At 36.4% G+C, this 17,422-nt stretch overlaps 1 protein-coding gene and 1 long non-coding RNA gene across 2 annotated transcripts; both read left to right on the forward strand.

The window, feature by feature from the left end:
- Positions 1–272: 272 nt before the first annotated feature.
- LOC130469065 (uncharacterized) lies at positions 273–2,160 on the forward strand. Its single transcript, XR_008929444.1, has 3 exons — positions 273–367; positions 858–920; positions 1,895–2,160. It is a non-coding gene; the product is annotated as an uncharacterized lncRNA (long non-coding RNA).
- A 12,406-nt stretch (positions 2,161–14,566) lies between these two features.
- LOC110802469 (uncharacterized) lies at positions 14,567–17,422 on the forward strand. The gene is made up of 3 exons (XM_056839171.1): positions 14,567–14,790; positions 16,767–17,073; positions 17,168–17,422. Exons 1-3 carry the CDS (start codon positions 14,567–14,569, stop codon positions 17,420–17,422), a joined length of 786 nt encoding a protein of 261 aa, XP_056695149.1.

The following is a 17,422-nucleotide window of genomic DNA, read 5'->3' on the forward strand; positions in this document are numbered from 1 at the left end:
GCGCATCACTGCCTGTGCCAGAAATTTTAAGCGCTGCTTAATCCTATCTGTAATATCCCAAAATTTTAAGTATATTTTAGATGGACTAGATAAATAATTTATATTGATTTTGTTATTTTAAATAAAGTTTTACAGATTTTAATAAATAAACTTTGTAAACTGATATTTGGATTTTATTAATTAGTTTATGAAATTTTAATTTAGTGGAGCTAATTAAACCCTAATATCTAAACTATAAATACATTGTTATACTCAAAATTTCCCGTGCATCATAAAGGACACCATCAAAACCCTTATTCCTCCCTCAATCGTTACTCTGCCGTCATCACTCTTTCACCGTTACCTCCACCTCCTTCAATCACCTCTGGTAAGTCCAATTTCTATCATCTTTCTCAACCTTATTTTGACCAAAGTATATAGTTAAACTAAGAGATGCTGATTCTTTTTCTTCTTTTCATGTTTCAATCGATCAAATTAAGTATTATATATTTGTGTTCTTGAGTATTGTTTTTGAAAAAAAAAATGTGTATATATATTAATAATATTAATTAATTACCACTTGATGCATGTAGTGTCAGGGAATTGCATAGATTTTGGACGCATATGCATATGCTTTTCTAGCCATCCTATTTTGCTGCATCAGAACTTTACAACTCACCCTAACTGGTGTTTTTAGGATGGCATAATCTTATTTTCCTCTATATTTTTTAATAAGCATGAAGATTCTTATATTAATCTAACAATAAGTACTATTAAGCTAATCGGATTTGGTGATTACGGTAGACTAACTTGTCTTGTGTCCAACCAATAATGCGACTATTGTGTACTAATTTAGGTTTGTTACTATTTAACTGTAGATGGAGACTACTAGGTGACTCTTTCGGAGATCTCGTACCTTGAGAATTACGCGCGTGTTTAAGGTAATTTTCGATGTCCATCATCTTTAGGTCCCGTTAGTTAAAATATTTTGGATATATCTATGTGCTATTATGTATTAGGGAGACTAAGTGTTGTTTATAAGAGCTATATTGGGCACGTATTATATTAGCCTCATTATGATAATCATGTTGTATATATATATATATATATATATATATATATATATATATATATATATATATATATATATATATATATATATTCCATGAGGGTTAATATGTTTCAAGTGGAATACATTAGCTAATGGGGACAATCCTAATTAAACGTTAACATTAGTTAATTGTTGTAGCATGCGGATTCCTTTAAGGTAGTTCGTCAGTTTGACTAATTGAATGAACGTTATTGTTGGGAGTTATATTAACATGTAGTTGATTGATCGAATGAAGTGATAATGTTACTTTGATATTGGTAATGATTTTATGTGAGTACTTGTATTATGTGTTTCGACCTTATTAAAATACTAATGACTAAAAGTGTAATCTCCGAGGGAAAAGCCCGTAAGGGTTAGGAATAGGTTGCCCTTCTAGATGTTGTTCTATCGGTGCACTTTAGTGGAGACCCGGTAGGCTTCTAGTAGGTTTCTATTATTCTGCATTAAACTTTCTGCTTAGTCTTCCTCCTAATTCTATTGGTGCGCGGTCGCGGAGACCCATTGTTAATTAGTGAGGGGTTTGCACACTAGGGACATTATGTACTCATCTTACTTTGGCTATTCTCAAATGTTACGCGCGACCCTTAGCGTTCTCTTTCACTCACTTAATTAATATTGATCTTATGTGATAAGTTTAATAATGGAATTATTAAATTGATACTTGTTGTTTACTTATTTATTTTATGTACTCAAAATGTTTTCAAAACTAAAATTATTTATTTTACGGGATGGAGTTGGAATTACTCAGTTTATCTGATTTTTGGGAGTTCGTCTCTCTTGTCTCTTTTCTATTTATTTTTGCAGGTTGGTAAAGGTACTTGGCTACGAGTGAGGAGACGCTTAGAATAACCACCTAGTCAAGAGAAAATTTCTATTTCAGTTTAAGTTGAACTTTGCTATTTATTTTTATGAGAATTGGTTGTATTATTTTTATGGGCCACCTTTTAGACCACTTAGTTAATTTTGACTTTAATGGTTTAAATGTTTTGTTGCTTTGCATTTATTTTCTAAGGAGAATAAATGTAGCAGTGACACTCCCAAGGTTTGGACGATGATTTTATGAAATAAAAACAGGGTTTTTGATTATATAAAAGGTCCAAATTTTGGCGGTGTTACACTATCGCTGAAATTTTTTGGCGCCCACTAGTTCAATCCTCGACAACTTTAGGTGCTGTTGATTTTTTTAAAAAAAAAAACAATTCGTAAAGTAGTTATTAGTCCTCTAATAACACTAATGTCAGGCATAATACAGTTCATGCTAAAATAACCTTTGACGTTCACCAAAAACAAAAGTTTCTAAAAAACAAAGAAAAGAATTTGTTTTCTAAAATCAGTTAATAAAATGGATTTATACCAAATTGCTTGCTATGATCGCTTAATAATATTCGAGGAAAAGGACAAGTCAAGTCGAGTCAAAATATAATACCATAATAATTCCTAGCTTTTATAAAATCATTTTCCAACTTAAAATAAAGGAATTACTAAGATATTACCGCCACCGTGATAACGGTTAAGGCTATTACCAGAATTACGCAGCGGAATTTAACTAACTTTCAAAACACAATAATAGTTGATGGCCTCCATACAAATCGGAACCATTACGGCCCAAACAAAAACATTTAAAATCCATTAACTAGCAATTAAACAGTTTAAATAGTTTATGTAGTCATGACTAGGGGTGCAAATGAGCCGAGCCGGTCAATAAACTACTCGGGCTCGGGCTCGGGCTCGTTTAAAGCTCGTTCACGTTCGTTCATTTATTAAACGAGCCGAGCTTGAACAACCTTTGATGCTCGCTTAATAAACGAGCTTGAACATGAACATAGGTATGCTCGTTCATTTAACTTCATGAACAACTCGTTCATTTATGTTCATGAACAACTCGTTCATTTATGTTCGTGAACAAGTTCGTCTAGTTATGTTATGTATCATATTTTACCATATATACGTTTTTCAAATATAAATAAAATCATGTTTTTGACTTTTGAAATTTAAAATAGAATAAAAATATTTTGAAATAAAATTTTAATTACTAAATTAGTGCTCTTTGACTCTTTCTAAATTATTAGTTTGTTTATCAAATAAAGTAATGTACTTTAATCTTTATTATTAGATATGATATAATTTGTTAGATTTTCAAGTGGTTATACTCTAAAGTTTGTTTAAGAAAACTCGTTCATGGAAAAAGCTCGTTTATAGACTCGGCTCGATTAATAAATGAGTCGTTCACGAACAGTTCGAGAACACAAAATCTTTTAAACGAACCGAGCTTGAACAAATTTTTGAGCTCGGTTAAAAGCTCAGGCTCGAGCTCGGATAAGTTAAATGAACATGAACATGAACAGGGTAAAGCTCGGCTCGGCTCGTTTACACCCCTAGTCATGACTACAAAATAATAGCGTTTATAAATACAGAAGAGAAAACATCTCTTAAACTCAATCCCATGCTCGATAACTTCTCCCGCAAGTTATGTCTACAAACCTGTTATTAAAAATCTACTCCCCAACAACGCAAATGCAATGGTGGATCATCATAGGGTCATTAAGGCAAAGGCCATTACCAAAGGAAACATGAAGCACGAAGTCACCGAAAGTTGACTACGAACAAGTTAGAATGAAATCCTAGTCTAACATGCTTCACTCAAACAACTTAATAATCCACATGCAAAAGCCATTTAATAAACAAATAATCATGGAGATAAGACTCGACACTTGACGTTACTCTTGACTCATAGATTAATTAAGAATAAGCTTCGAACGGGCTAAAAGAAAATATCCATAAAAGGAAGGGTGTTGGGAGCCCACCAAACACCAAAATAATAATAAAGTAAATATCGGACCATACCGAAGGTCGGACCATACCGGCGGAATTTCAACGCATAAAAATAAGAATGAAACAACGTCTTGTATCATTCGTAGGAGTACAAGTTTTCCGGCAAGACTCCCCCCATTGTTCATACTCCAGGTATATGCGTTCCAAGAGTTTTGAATCTTGTTCTGGTTGCACTTTACGTTAATTAATATTTTATGTACAAGGTGAACTCAAGACATAATCAATAAGACATAAAATACAAGCAACCAAACAATGACAATTAATTTTAATCCTTTAGGACATGTGATCAAAACACAGGACTCAAGTAATATTACTCCCATTGTTCCTTCTCAATATACTATTGAGATAATTCGACATTGCCAGTTAACAAGCGGGGTGTGCACAAGGCACGAATTATCCTTAGTTCAATTCACATAGACTTCCCAAACATACCCTACAGACGGGGTAGAATAAATAGTGCAACAAGGCACGAATACTTGGCTCAAAGTATGCTAGACTTTACGTACAATAGCATAAACATAATCCTTGCATGTGAAACACCCATACATGCATATAAAACTTGAAAAACATGATTGACATTATATTCAACGATTATAAATACTCCCTCCGTCCCGGAATACTCGACCCGGTTTGACCGGCACAGAGTTTAAGGGACTTGAATTGACTTATTTAATTTAATAGGTAGTAGTTGATAGTGGGGTATTATTTTAATGTAGTTAGTGGGAAATGTGTGAAGGGGTGGGGTTGGGGGAGAGTAGGGGTTGAATTTTTAATTAATTTTTGTATGGAGTAGGGGGTAGGTGGGTTAATAGGGGTGGAGTGAGAAATAATATAATATTGTTAGAATATTTCCATTTTTAGAAACAGGTCAAGTAATTAGGGACGGCCCGATAAGGAAAACAGGTCAAGTATTCCGGGACGGAGGGAGTAATCACTACATGATTGTTCACATAGGATTCATGAATTCAACAGTAATCAATAGCATGCTTATTCACAACATCAAACATGAATACAATAATAATCCCAGTCACATGATTCATAAATAATAAACATCACATAGTCCTCATGTAATCGGTGGTCACCCTAGGCATGTACGTACCTAGAATATCTAAGTTCGGGGGCCACTTTGCGAATCACGACTCAAGATTAGAAATCACCTTCTATAATTAAAATATTAAAACTTAGGTATTATCCATGCTAACTAAATTTCCAGCAACTTTTATAAATTCTAAAACCCTTGATTTAGTTAGAAATTAATTTCTCATAATTAAATTAATAGTCTAAATTGAAAAACTAAAGTCCTAGTATGGAAATATTAAATTTTCACCTTTAAAAACATCAAAATCGACACTTTTAGGCTTTGAATTAAATCTGAAAATTATATTTGATTTTCATCATTGAAACTAACATTAAATTATGTAAATCAATCAATCATTAAATTGGGATTAAAATCCTAACCCTAATTAGTCATAAAATTCACTTTAGAATATTAAAAATCAACACTTTATTAATTAATCAAATCTGAAAATTATAGTTCTTTGATTTAAAATATTCCTCGCCAATCCAATCATACAAAACGTCACAATACGGTGTTCATAACCGTTCCCAACAGTTTAATAATACAAAATCAATAATATTAATTAATATAATAATTTAAAATACAGAATTGAAATAAAATAGGCAAGGAAGAGGAGAATTATACCAAATCAGCTTATAGCACGGTACAATCACGATTTGAATGTGATTGGGCGCAAAAGGATCAAAAATATACAGAGTATAGTACACATAACACATGTTGGTGTGTGTGTGTTGCGTGCGGTGCAGCGACAAAGACAAGCAAGGGGCAGAAATGCTCGCACGAGCACGAGTGAGGGGGTGCGAGTGAGGGTGTATTGCGTCGAGGGACGAAGCAGCAACAGCAGCACAAAAACACTCGGCGAGGGTGCACGAGTGTTGTGCGACAGAGCGAGGGAGGGAGTGTGTGAGCGTGTGATGTGCGAGAGGCAGCAACGACATGGGCAACAAGAGAGTGAGGGTGAGGGGCTGCGAGGCAATGCGTGCACGAAGGCACGAGAGCATAGCGAGCAGCGATGCTCGTGCTGTGTGGTGCTGGCAAAAGGGAGACGGGAACAAGAGGGCCGAGAGAGGAGAGGGAGCCGGGTACAAGACAAGGGAGCAGAGAGAAAATTATGAAGGAAGTGGGGATCAATTAATGAGGTGGTTATATTTATAGGTTCCCCAATCCCTAATGGGCTTAGGCGTAGGAACTTAGATTGAGATTTGCACATTTAAGCAATTTTGGTTTGAATTAGAAATTGAAGCTTAGAAACTCAGTTGGGTTCACCAACTAGACGAGTTGGGCTTAGAATTAATTCAAACTTTTAAAAAAATAAAACCCAATAAATTCCTCGATTCAAATAATTTCGGATTTAATAAAAATAATAATAATTCTAATTAAATAAAAATGCATTTAAATCATAATTAAATGCAATTTAAAATCTAAAATTCGTAAAAATACTTTATAAATACATTAAAATATATTTATAAATTCCGAAAAATACGAGTTATTACACAAAAACCCTAGCCGAGTCTGTCATCATTTATGCGAGTCTTCCCTTGAGTCCATCATGTCCATTAAAGCCTAAGTTCACCTAGTATAAATCCACCTAAAGTCATAACCAAAAATAGTAACACCCCGACAATTCTCCCTTTTCTAAAATAACCTTTTTAGTAATTATAAATATGGAGAATTATCAAAGTATTATCGCCCGTGTGAAAACATAACGGCTTATTCGGAATTTTGCAGCGGAAAACATAAAACTAACTTTAAGTTTATAAATAATCAACTCCCAAAACCAATCAACGGAAATAAAGTCAATGTAGCTAGTTCAACAAGTTTAAAGTCCAATTAAACAAACCAAAGTCAACTTAGCAAATCAAAATTAAATACAAGCTGTCTAGTCCCGAACCCAATGATGCATCATCTTCAAACCTGTAGATGGGCAATGCTTATTGATCCTTAGAGACTGCTCACCAAAATGGGTTATCACAGGATCAATAAGGCATAGCCATGATCAACACACACAAACAAAGCACGTAATCATCAAAGCTGAGTACTACATACTAAAACAATAATAATCCTAACATGATTCTATTAAACGAACAACCCTAACATGATACTAATAAAACATAAGTAAGATAACCAAAACATATTGACTTGAAGACTATATTTGACTGAACTAATAAAACATAAGCTGAGTACTACATACTAAATCAGTAAATAAACATTCTTAACATGATACTAATAAAACATAAGTAAGGACAACAATAACATATTAACTTGAAGACCACGTTTGACTAGACTAGACTAGACTTTTATAACCTTAATTTTATTTTAATTGAAATAGTCAATGGATCGAGTTTTCTACTAGAAGCCTTCACTAAGAAGACGAGGTACGGGCGCGACTCCGTAACCCCAATGACCTGCTATATCGAGGAACTTTTGAATAAATAGAACCGGTGATCAATCCGGTCCCAGAAAAATCCATAGGCGACCCATGACCCCAACTCCTGATTGTCCAAAGCTATTGCTACTCAGTTTCACTTTACATGATTTACTAATTAATACTTGTTATGACTCGACAATCACATAAATCATATAATCAACAAGTATTCACAACTGTTTTTATCTTGGAATTAGTTAAGCGATCACAAAGTTATCAATCAAGAACTCATTCCAATTAATTCAACCTTTCCTTTAACAATGGTTAACCATCTTTATATAGGTATAAAGTATCAACTAACTAAACAAGGTCCTCAGCCCTCATAAAGTAGTGAAATGCTAAAAGGGAACAACGATCAATTGATCTAAACCAATATATATTATCGGGATCCGGTGAGAACCTCCCCTTAAGATGAGAACTGAGAACTAATCTCAGCCCTTAGATCAATTAAATCAACGGCTCACATCTTGTCCGACCAAATCAGAAAATAAGGGCAATATTGTAATTTCACCGCATATGAATGACCTCCCCTTTCTTCCCAATTTTGATAATTTTTTTCTCTCTCTTCCTCCCCTTTTCTCTCTCCTTTAGCAAATCCTCTGTATAGCTTCGATTCACATCTCCATCTTCTCCAACATCTTCGATTATCGTCCTGCAATTCCTTCATATTCTTTGCGATTTTTCGTCTCTCTCAATTCACGCACGCAGGTAGTTTATATTTTTTTCGATTTGTTTTCAGTTGTTGTATTTTTATTAGGGCTCGAATTATTGTTGATTTTTTAATTAAGGTTTCGATTGATTCTTTTTATGTTTTACATGTTCAAATTAGGTTTTTTTCAATTTGTGAATTTGTTGTTCATTTTTGCGGCTTCGATTGCTTTAAGGCTTTCATATTGCCATTTTGTTTTAGTTTTAGCGATTTTAATTACTAATTGAAAGAATTAGGTTTTCTTATTAGATTAAGTTTTTGTACTTTAATCTAATAAGGGTTGAGTTCTTTGATGAGTTCACTAGTGGAAAAAACCCCTGTTGTAGCCCCCTTGTTGAGGGGGGCATACATAAGCGCGCCTCAATAGCTACTTAGTCAACGCGGGTCAAATATTTTACTAACAGGTTGAGGCGGGCTTTTGTGGTGTTCGCTTCTACAGAAGCTGTCGAAGGGGGCTTTCTTAGCCCGCCTCAATAGAAAGAAGATGTTGAAGGGGGCTTTTAATTGCCCGCCTCAATAGGGTCTTTCTGTTGAAGGGGGCCTTCATTTGCCCGCCTCAATAGGCACCGCCAAACAGATAGCTGCGACATCTCTTCCAAACTGGTCGTCGTACTTCACATCTCTTCCAAGGCAAACTCATACTGTGACATTTTTGTATCCGTTGAGAAGATCATCAAGAAAAGCGCCGGAAACTCAATCAAATTTCCGATCAACTCAAGCAATTTTCTTAAGTAAGCTTCAATTTCTTCTTAAATCTGTTTAACTTGTTTTCATTTTTTACAATTTTTGTTTGGATTTACTGTCAAATTTGCGAATCGATGACTAAATTTCTGTAGAAGTTTAGTGGAAATAGAATAGTTTCTTCATATTTGTTTGTAGAAATCTTGACAATTTTTTGATGCTGTTGTTTGAAATCTGCAATTGCGAAAAATTGGGGATTAGGGTTTTTCGGCAATATTTTTGTTCTGTCTATGTTCTTAGTTAGTATACGGTCCTTTAATTTTGGGATGTAATCTAAACCTTAAAAAATGATTGGTGATTAGCGCTTCCTAAACTTCAAATGTTAAACAAGAATTTAGTTTTTCCCCCTTTCCAAGAGGGGTTTTGGTAAATGCAGTGGATTATTGTTTCTATTGTTCTTAATAGATGGAAATTAGATGCATAGAGGCTATCTATTGATGTTCTTCACACTCGGTTCTTCACCGGAGCTTACTGTTATTGGTATGCTTATTCAAGAAGTAAGCTCATACTTCTGTGAAATTTTTGTCTTCATTAAGAGTGAACTTAATTTGGTATTTTGGGATTGTTTAGGGATTAACCGCCCCTTTTGGTAGATGGTAAGAAATCTCAGTAATGTGCATTGATTTACATGATGTAAAGTAGGCATTAGGCAACTAGTTATGTTCTCAATAATATACATATAGTCTTGGACTTAATTATCAAAAAAATGGCTGGATTTCTATGTTTGTTGCATTTTCTTGGTGCAGTGGATTGCTGTCCTTCTGTATCTTCCTTGTGCTTGTTTAATTAAAGTAGCTACCACGAAAGGCGAAGATATTAGAATGATTCTTGCTAGTCAAGTCCATGTTTGTGTAATCTAATTGTATCACTGGATAATTTTCTTGCAGTTCTTGAACATCAGTGAATTGATTCCATTTACTTAACATCAATGACGTAAACAAGGAAACTATCTTGGCAATATACACATAGTTTAGGACTCTATTGTCAAAAATATGTTGTATGTCTTTCTGTATCTGCCTTATGCTTGTTTAGTTGAAGTTACCAGAAAGCCAATATATTAGGATTATTCTTGCTAGTTAAGTCCATGTGTGTGTGTGTATAATATGATTGTGTTGGTTGATTTCATTGCAGTTCATAAACATCAGTGAACTGATTCTGTCCATGATCTTCTCAACTGGATTATTTACTTCAAGATTTCTTATTGGACCTGTATTGTACTTGAAAGAAGGTAGTCAGAGTTTGAGGATATCGCTAGATTGATCTGATTTTAGCTGAATGAATATGAAGTAAACCGAATTAACCCGAACAGAACCCAATCCAAGTGAATACGTTGCCTTTTTTCTGCTACCCTGTTAGTGTTTCAAAGTGTAGTCTCCCAATTCCGCTAACCTAATGTGCAAATGGGTTTATTTACACTGAATGCGGGTTTCGTAACTAATTTAAAACCTAAACATGAGCGTCGCTGGGATCTATTGATTGAGTACTGGAGGATGGTTTTTACTGATATTTTATCTTTGGATAAGATTGCATCATTAGAGAACAAAGATCTTATGCCAAGCTAGTTTATACTTAAATCGATTTTAGTTTATTCCTGTGAAATCTTATGTGAAGCTAATAAATGTTAATGTTGACACATATTCCTGTTTTGTTTGGTTTTAAAATTGAGATGAGGTCTTACCATTTTTCTGATGTATAGTTCTTGTGTCAAAATTAAGAATTTGTGGCTTGATTTATCTAATTCTGTGTAAAACCTTGTGTTATTAGAAATGAGTCGTCGTTGGATGTACGGTGACCATACTACGGTGGAATACTTGAGTGGGGTTGAGGAGTTCCTTAGATGTGCTTTAGCACACCAACGGAATACGAAAGCCGCAAAGATCTATTGTCCTTGCCGTGATTGTAACAATGTAAGGCGGTTAGGTGATATTGATGAAATTGAGGATCATTTATTTCGTCGTGGGTTTAAGCCAGATTACCATGTCTGGTTTTGGCATGGTGAGAAAATACTTGATCGTCCAAGTTCTAGTGTGAATGAATTTGATGTTCTGGCAGAGAGTGATGAGAGTGATGAGAGTGATTCTGATATTTCTGAGAATAATGAGATGGATGATGATGAGCAAGAAGATAATGAAATAAATGAAATGATGGATGCGGTGAAAGATCACTTGAATGGACGACCTCACATACTCGAGCAGGTATTAAAGGCTGCTGAGACGCCTTTGTACCCTGGGTGTACAAAATTCAAATTGTTAGAATGTGTGGCATCACTTTCCAACTTGAAAGCGGAGAGTGGTTGGACCGAAGAAAGTTTCACGAAATTATTGAAACGACTAGGTCTTTGGTTTCCCGATGGCAATGACATTCCCACCTCTGCCTATTATGCCAACAAATTGACGAATCCCTTAGGCTTAGAGGCCGTCAAGATAGATGCTTGCCCAAATGATTGTATTCTTTACAGAAAAGAGTATGAAAATTTGGATAAGTGTCCAACGTGTTCTATGTCGCGTTACAAGCGTAAAGGGGCCAATTCAGCTAAGAGGGGACCGCCCGCCAAGGTATTGTGGTATCTTCCGATCATACCTAGGTTTGAGCGCTTGTTCTCCGTAAAGAAGAATGCTAAGTATCTGAGGTGGCATGCGGAAGGGAGGAAGAAAGATGAATTCCTTAGACATCCGGCTGATTCTCCTCAATGGAGAACTATTGATAAGAAGTATCCTGAATTTGGCAAGGAGGTTAGAAATCTGAGACTTGCTCTATGTACAGATGGGATGAATCCATACGACTCTCTGAGTAGTTAGCATAGCACTTGGCCGGTTCTTCTTGCAATTTACAATCTTCCTCCATGGTTGTGTATGAAACGCAAGTATATCATGTTGTCACTCCTCATCTCAGGGCCTAAGCAGCTAGGACATGATATAGATGTGTATCTCGCTCCACACATAGATGATTTGAAATTGTTGTGGAATGAAGGTGTTCCAATGTTCGATGCTCACACCAACTCAAACTTTACATTGCGGGCAATGGTTTTCTGTACCATAAATGATTTTCCGGCCTATGGAAACTTGTCTGGGTACAAAACCAAAGGAGAACAAGCATGCCCTATATGTGAAGAGGACATGAAGCCCACACGGTTGGATCATTTCAAGAAAAATATCTACCCAGATTTCAGGAAGCACCTTAGTCGATATCATCCTTATCGTAAGAAGAAGAAGGAATTCAATGGGTTCACCGAGGAAGGAGTAGCTCGTACACCTTTGACAGGATCACAAGTTTATGAACGTATCAAAAATGTTGAAACCAAATACGGTAAGTGCTTCAAGTCCAAGTCTAAAAAGGGTGTTTTATGGAAGAAAGTGTCTCCATTATGGGATCTTCCCTACTGGAAAGATTTGTCGGTTAGGCATTGTCTCGATGTAATGCACATTGAGAAAAATGTGTGCGATGCTATCATCGGGACTTTGCTAAACATACCAGGAAAGACCAAGGACAATGAGAATGTGCGGAAAGATATGAAAAAGAAGAATATTCGACCAGATTTGTGGCCTGTTAAAAAAAAGGATGGTACAAAGACCTTTCTGCCTCCAGCGTGTTACACAATGTCGAGAAAGGAGAAGAAGAAGTTTTGTGAGTGCTTACATGGCATTAAGGTTCCCTCGGGATATTCGTCGAATGTTAAGCGCCTAGTGTCTCTCTCGGACCTTAGGTTGATTGGTATGAAGTCTCATGATTGTCATGCACTGATTAATGTATTTTTGCCAATTGCACTTCGTGGGATATTGCCGAAACACGTGAGACATGTTATAACAAAACTTTGTTTGTTTTTCAATTCCATATGTGCTAAGGTGATTGATCCGGAGACTTTGGATGCTTTGCACAATGATGTTGTTGAAACTCTATGTCGATTTGAAATGTATTTTCCGCCTTCTTTCTTTGATATAATGGTGCATTTGATTGTCCATTTAGTTCGCGAAGTCAAGTTATGTGGTCCGGTGTTCTTAAGATGGATGTATCCTTTTGAGAGATTTTTTAAGACTTTAAAGGACAAAGCAAGGAATCCGGCTAATCCAGAGGGTAGTATCATTCGGGGAGTCCTTAAAGAAGAGATTTCTGGATATCTAGCTGAGTTTTTGTCAAGCCTTGAACCAATAGGACTTCCAAAATCTCGACATGTTGGTAGGCTCGCAGGGGAGGGAGTAATTGGTAAAAATGTGATATCTCCTCCATCGGAGAGGAAGAAGAAGGCACATCTTTGTGTGTTGCAGCATCTTACAGAGGTTCATCCTTATTTAGAAAAGCATCTGCTTGAATTGCAACATTGTAATCCTAAGTTGAAGGAAAGAGCGTTGATGCGGGAACATAATCGCACATTTATTGAATGGTTTAAGAAGGAAGTTGGAAAGAAACAAGACCATGATGTTTCTGATACGATCAAGTGGTTATCTCGAGGTCCTCGACTATGTGTTCGATCTTTTGAAGGATATGATATCAATGGGTTCACATTCTACACTAGAAGGCAAGATGAAAAGAGTGTAGTGCAAAATAGTGGAGTAAAGGTTGTTGCATCATCTAGGGTCTATGCAAGCGCTAAGGATAAAAGGCCGGTTGATTCAACACAATCATATTATGGTGTTATCGAAGAAATATGGGAGCTTGATTATACCTATTTTGTGATCCCTGTTTTTCGGTGTCAGTGGGCTAACAACCAAAATGGTGTGAAGCGAGATGAAATTTTCCCGGGTTTAACCTTGGTGAACTTTGATCGACTAAGTGACAGTGACGAGCCATTCATTCTAGCATCACTAGCTAAGCAAGTTTTTTATGTGGTTGACAATATTGATCCTAGATGGCGTGTTGTTGCCCAAGGAAAAAGACATATTTTGGGTATTGATGATGTTGTAGATGAAGATGAGTATGATGAGTATGATGACACACCTCCGTTACCAATGGTTGTTCAACCATTGCCAGAAGAGGAGGATGCAAATAATACTAATCATATGCGTACAGATCATACGGAAGGAATATGGGTTACGAATCGTAATTGAAACATACATGTGTAAGTTCGGGCTTCACTTCTGATGCATTGTTGAAGTTTTTGACTTTGTTCTTTCTATTCATATCTGAAAGCCTGTGCGCCTTGGAATTTTTGTTATCTTGACTACTTAAATTTGAATAGTGAAGGATACTTGTGGATATTAATTCATATTTTTTTTCTAAAAATTCAACCCCAATCAATTGCCACTTGTATTGTGAAGAGGAATTGCAGTGATAGTCTCCTACTTTTTCCCTCCTATTTAAGTTACTGAGAGTCTGATACTTCTAATAACTTGACTAACTTTATCTGGTTTTTTCACACAGGTGTAAACTTGGTGAATGTCGTATCCTCTTATGTGAGCCAGGTTCCAAGCACAGGTTGCAGAAATTGCAGTTGAATTTTCCTAGGTTAGTTTTCAGTACATTTTGTCTAATAATATCAATTACCTATTCTTGTTTGCATGGCTTTGTGATTGGTAACTTAGTTTCTGATGTTTGCTTTCTGGTGGTTGATGATGGATAAGTACATAAAAACCGTTTTGAAGATGACTTTGTTTACAATTTGATACTTTGCTTACAGTATGGTGTAATTTACATGTTTGAAGGTGAAGATTTGAACTCCAGAATCATCAAATTAGACCAGGAATAGAAATCTGAGTGATGTCTAGAAACTGTCCTGTTCCTGAAGTTTCAAAACTTACAAAATTTGTAACTTGTGTCATCCATAACCAGAAAAGCAGCATGAAGTACTGTTTTAGCTTCTCAGTTCTTTCCAATGCAACTGAAATTAAAGAGGCTGATCAGTTCTTTCCAATGCAACTGAAATTCATCAAAATAAACAGAGATTCTTTGGCCAATTGCACTAATCAACTCAGTGAAGTACTGTTTTAGCTTCTCAGTGCACTGATCAGTTCTGTTCTGTGCACTGATCTGCACTGCCCAGATCAGAACTGTGCAGATCAGTGGACAAAACAGATCAGAACTGTGCAGTTATGTGCACTGATCTGCACAGCTCAGATCAGAACTGTGCAGATCAGTGCACAGAACTGGTCAGTTCTGATCAGTTCTGTGCACTGATCTGCACAGCTCAGATCAGAACTGTGCAGATCAGTGCACAGAACTGGTCAGTTCTGATCAGTTCTGTGCACTGATCTGCACAGCTCAGATCAGAACTGTGCAGATCAGTGCACAAAACTGGTCAGTTCTGATCAGTTCTGTGCATTGATCTGCACAGCTCAGATCAGAACTGTGCAGATCAGTGCACAGAACTGGTCAGTTCTGATCAGTTCTGTGCATTGATCTGCACAGTTCAGATCAGAACTGTGCAGATCAGTGCACAGAACTGGTCAGTTTTGATCAGTTCTGTGCATTGATCTGCACAGTTCTGATCTGAGCTGTGCAGATCAGTGCGTAGATTTGGTGAGTTATGATTTTTTTTTTTGGGTTGTTTTTTTAGGTGAGGTTTGATTTGGGATTGTTTTGCATGTTAGGTGTAATACCATAAGGCCATTATTTTAGGTATAGCTTTGTAAATGGCCAATTGTAGCATTTTGCCCTTAATATAAAAAAACAAGACATAATGTATACACAACCTACCCGTTGTCTACTTGCCCATGACTTCATTTTGCTAACCACAACTGAATAACTATTTATAAGCTTCTCCAATTCTTCAAGAGCAGTGTCACAAAAAGAAAAAAAGAAAAAAAAAACTCCTCAAATAGATAAGAAACTTGTGGAACAGATTAATATGGGAATACAGAGAGAGAATAACTAATAAAGATTGGTAACATATCCCACAGTATAACAAAATGCAACTCTTACCATTTGATGGTTGCAATATTGCGAGCAAGAAGAGAGCCGCCACCTTGACATATATTGCATTTTATCAATCCACGAGAACTGCAAGTAGCACAAGGAATATGCACTGATCAGAACTGTGCAGTTATGTGCACTGATCTGCACAGCTCAGATCAGAACTGTGCAGATCAGTGCACAGAACTGTGCAGTTATGTGCACTGATCTGCACAGCTCAGATCAGAACTGTGCAGATCAGTGCACAGAACTGGTCAGTTCTGATCAGTTCTGTGCATTGATCTGCACAGCTCAGATCAGAACTGTGCAGATCAGTGCACAGAACTGGTCAGTTCTGATCAGTTCTGTGCACTGATCTGCACAGCTCAGATCAGAACTGTGCAGATCAGTGCACAGAACTGGTCAGTTCTGATCAGTTCTGTGCACTGATCTGCACAGCTCATATCAGAACTGTGCAGATCAGTGCACAGAACTGGTCAGTTCTGATCAGTTCTGTGCACTGATCTGCACAGCTCAGATCAGAACTGTGCAGATCAGTGCACAGAACTGGTCAGTTCTGATCAGTTCTGTGCATTGATCTGCACAGTTCAGATCAGAACTGTGCAGATCAGTGCACAGAACTGGTCAGTTCTGATCAGTTCTGTGCATTGATCTGCATAGTTCTGATCTGAGCTGTGCAGGTCAGTGCGTAGAACTGGTGAGTTATGATTTTTTTTTGGGTTGTTTTTTTAGGTGAGGTTTGATTTGGGATTGTTTTGCATGTTAGGTGTAATACCATAAGGCCATTATTTTAGGTATAGCTTTGTAAATGGCCAATTGTAGCATTTTGCCCTTAATATAAAAAAACAAGACATAATGTATACACAACCTACCCGTTGTCTACTTGCCCATGAATTTGTTTTGTAGGCAGACTTTCATAGTCTTCATTTGAAACATGTATCAATTTTATTATAACTGAAAACTGAGTATTGCTCTCTTTTCTAAGTATTGCTCTCTTTTCTAAGTATTGCTCCCTTTACTAAGTATTGCTCTCTTTTCTTTGTTGCAGGACCGTAGCTACCATGGATGATCATCGTGATAATGAAATACAGGGAATTGATGGAGCTAGTCATCCTACGGGGGAATCACAAGGTACCAACACTAGTAAAAAGACCAAATTCCGTGGTCCGTCAAAAGGAGTTCAAGCCAAAAAGCCTATGCATCTTCAGTATAATCAATATGGAATCCCCGATGGAGAATGGTCAGGAGAATACGGGAAGCAAGTTGGGTCTTGTGCTGCTAGAATTAACATTAATGTGAAAGAATATTCAACGTTAGATGAACACACAAAGAAGGGGTTTTGGGAGGAGACCAAGGTAAACATTGAATAAAAACTTGATTTGTATTCTCCTAGATTATCTATTTGTGTAGCATACGTTTCTAACAATCTCTTATCCATAAAATTAACAGCTTCTGTTCCACATTATTGATGATCCGGCTAAAAGGAGAGAAAAATATTTTCATATGTGTGTGGCGAAACGCTTTGGAGCTTTCAAGTCCAGGTTAACGCGGCGTTGGATAACTAAGAAAGAAAAAATGCCGAAACATCAGACAAATGACATGCCTTGGGACATCTACCATCAAATCACAGAGGATGATTGGAAAACATTTGTGATGGAACGAAACAAGCCGGAGATGTTGGTAATAATGAATTTACTTTGCTAG

The sequence above is a fragment of the Spinacia oleracea genome, chromosome 3 (assembly GCF_020520425.1).
Source record: "Spinacia oleracea cultivar Varoflay chromosome 3, BTI_SOV_V1, whole genome shotgun sequence".
Taxonomy (NCBI): domain Eukaryota; kingdom Viridiplantae; phylum Streptophyta; class Magnoliopsida; order Caryophyllales; family Amaranthaceae; genus Spinacia; species Spinacia oleracea.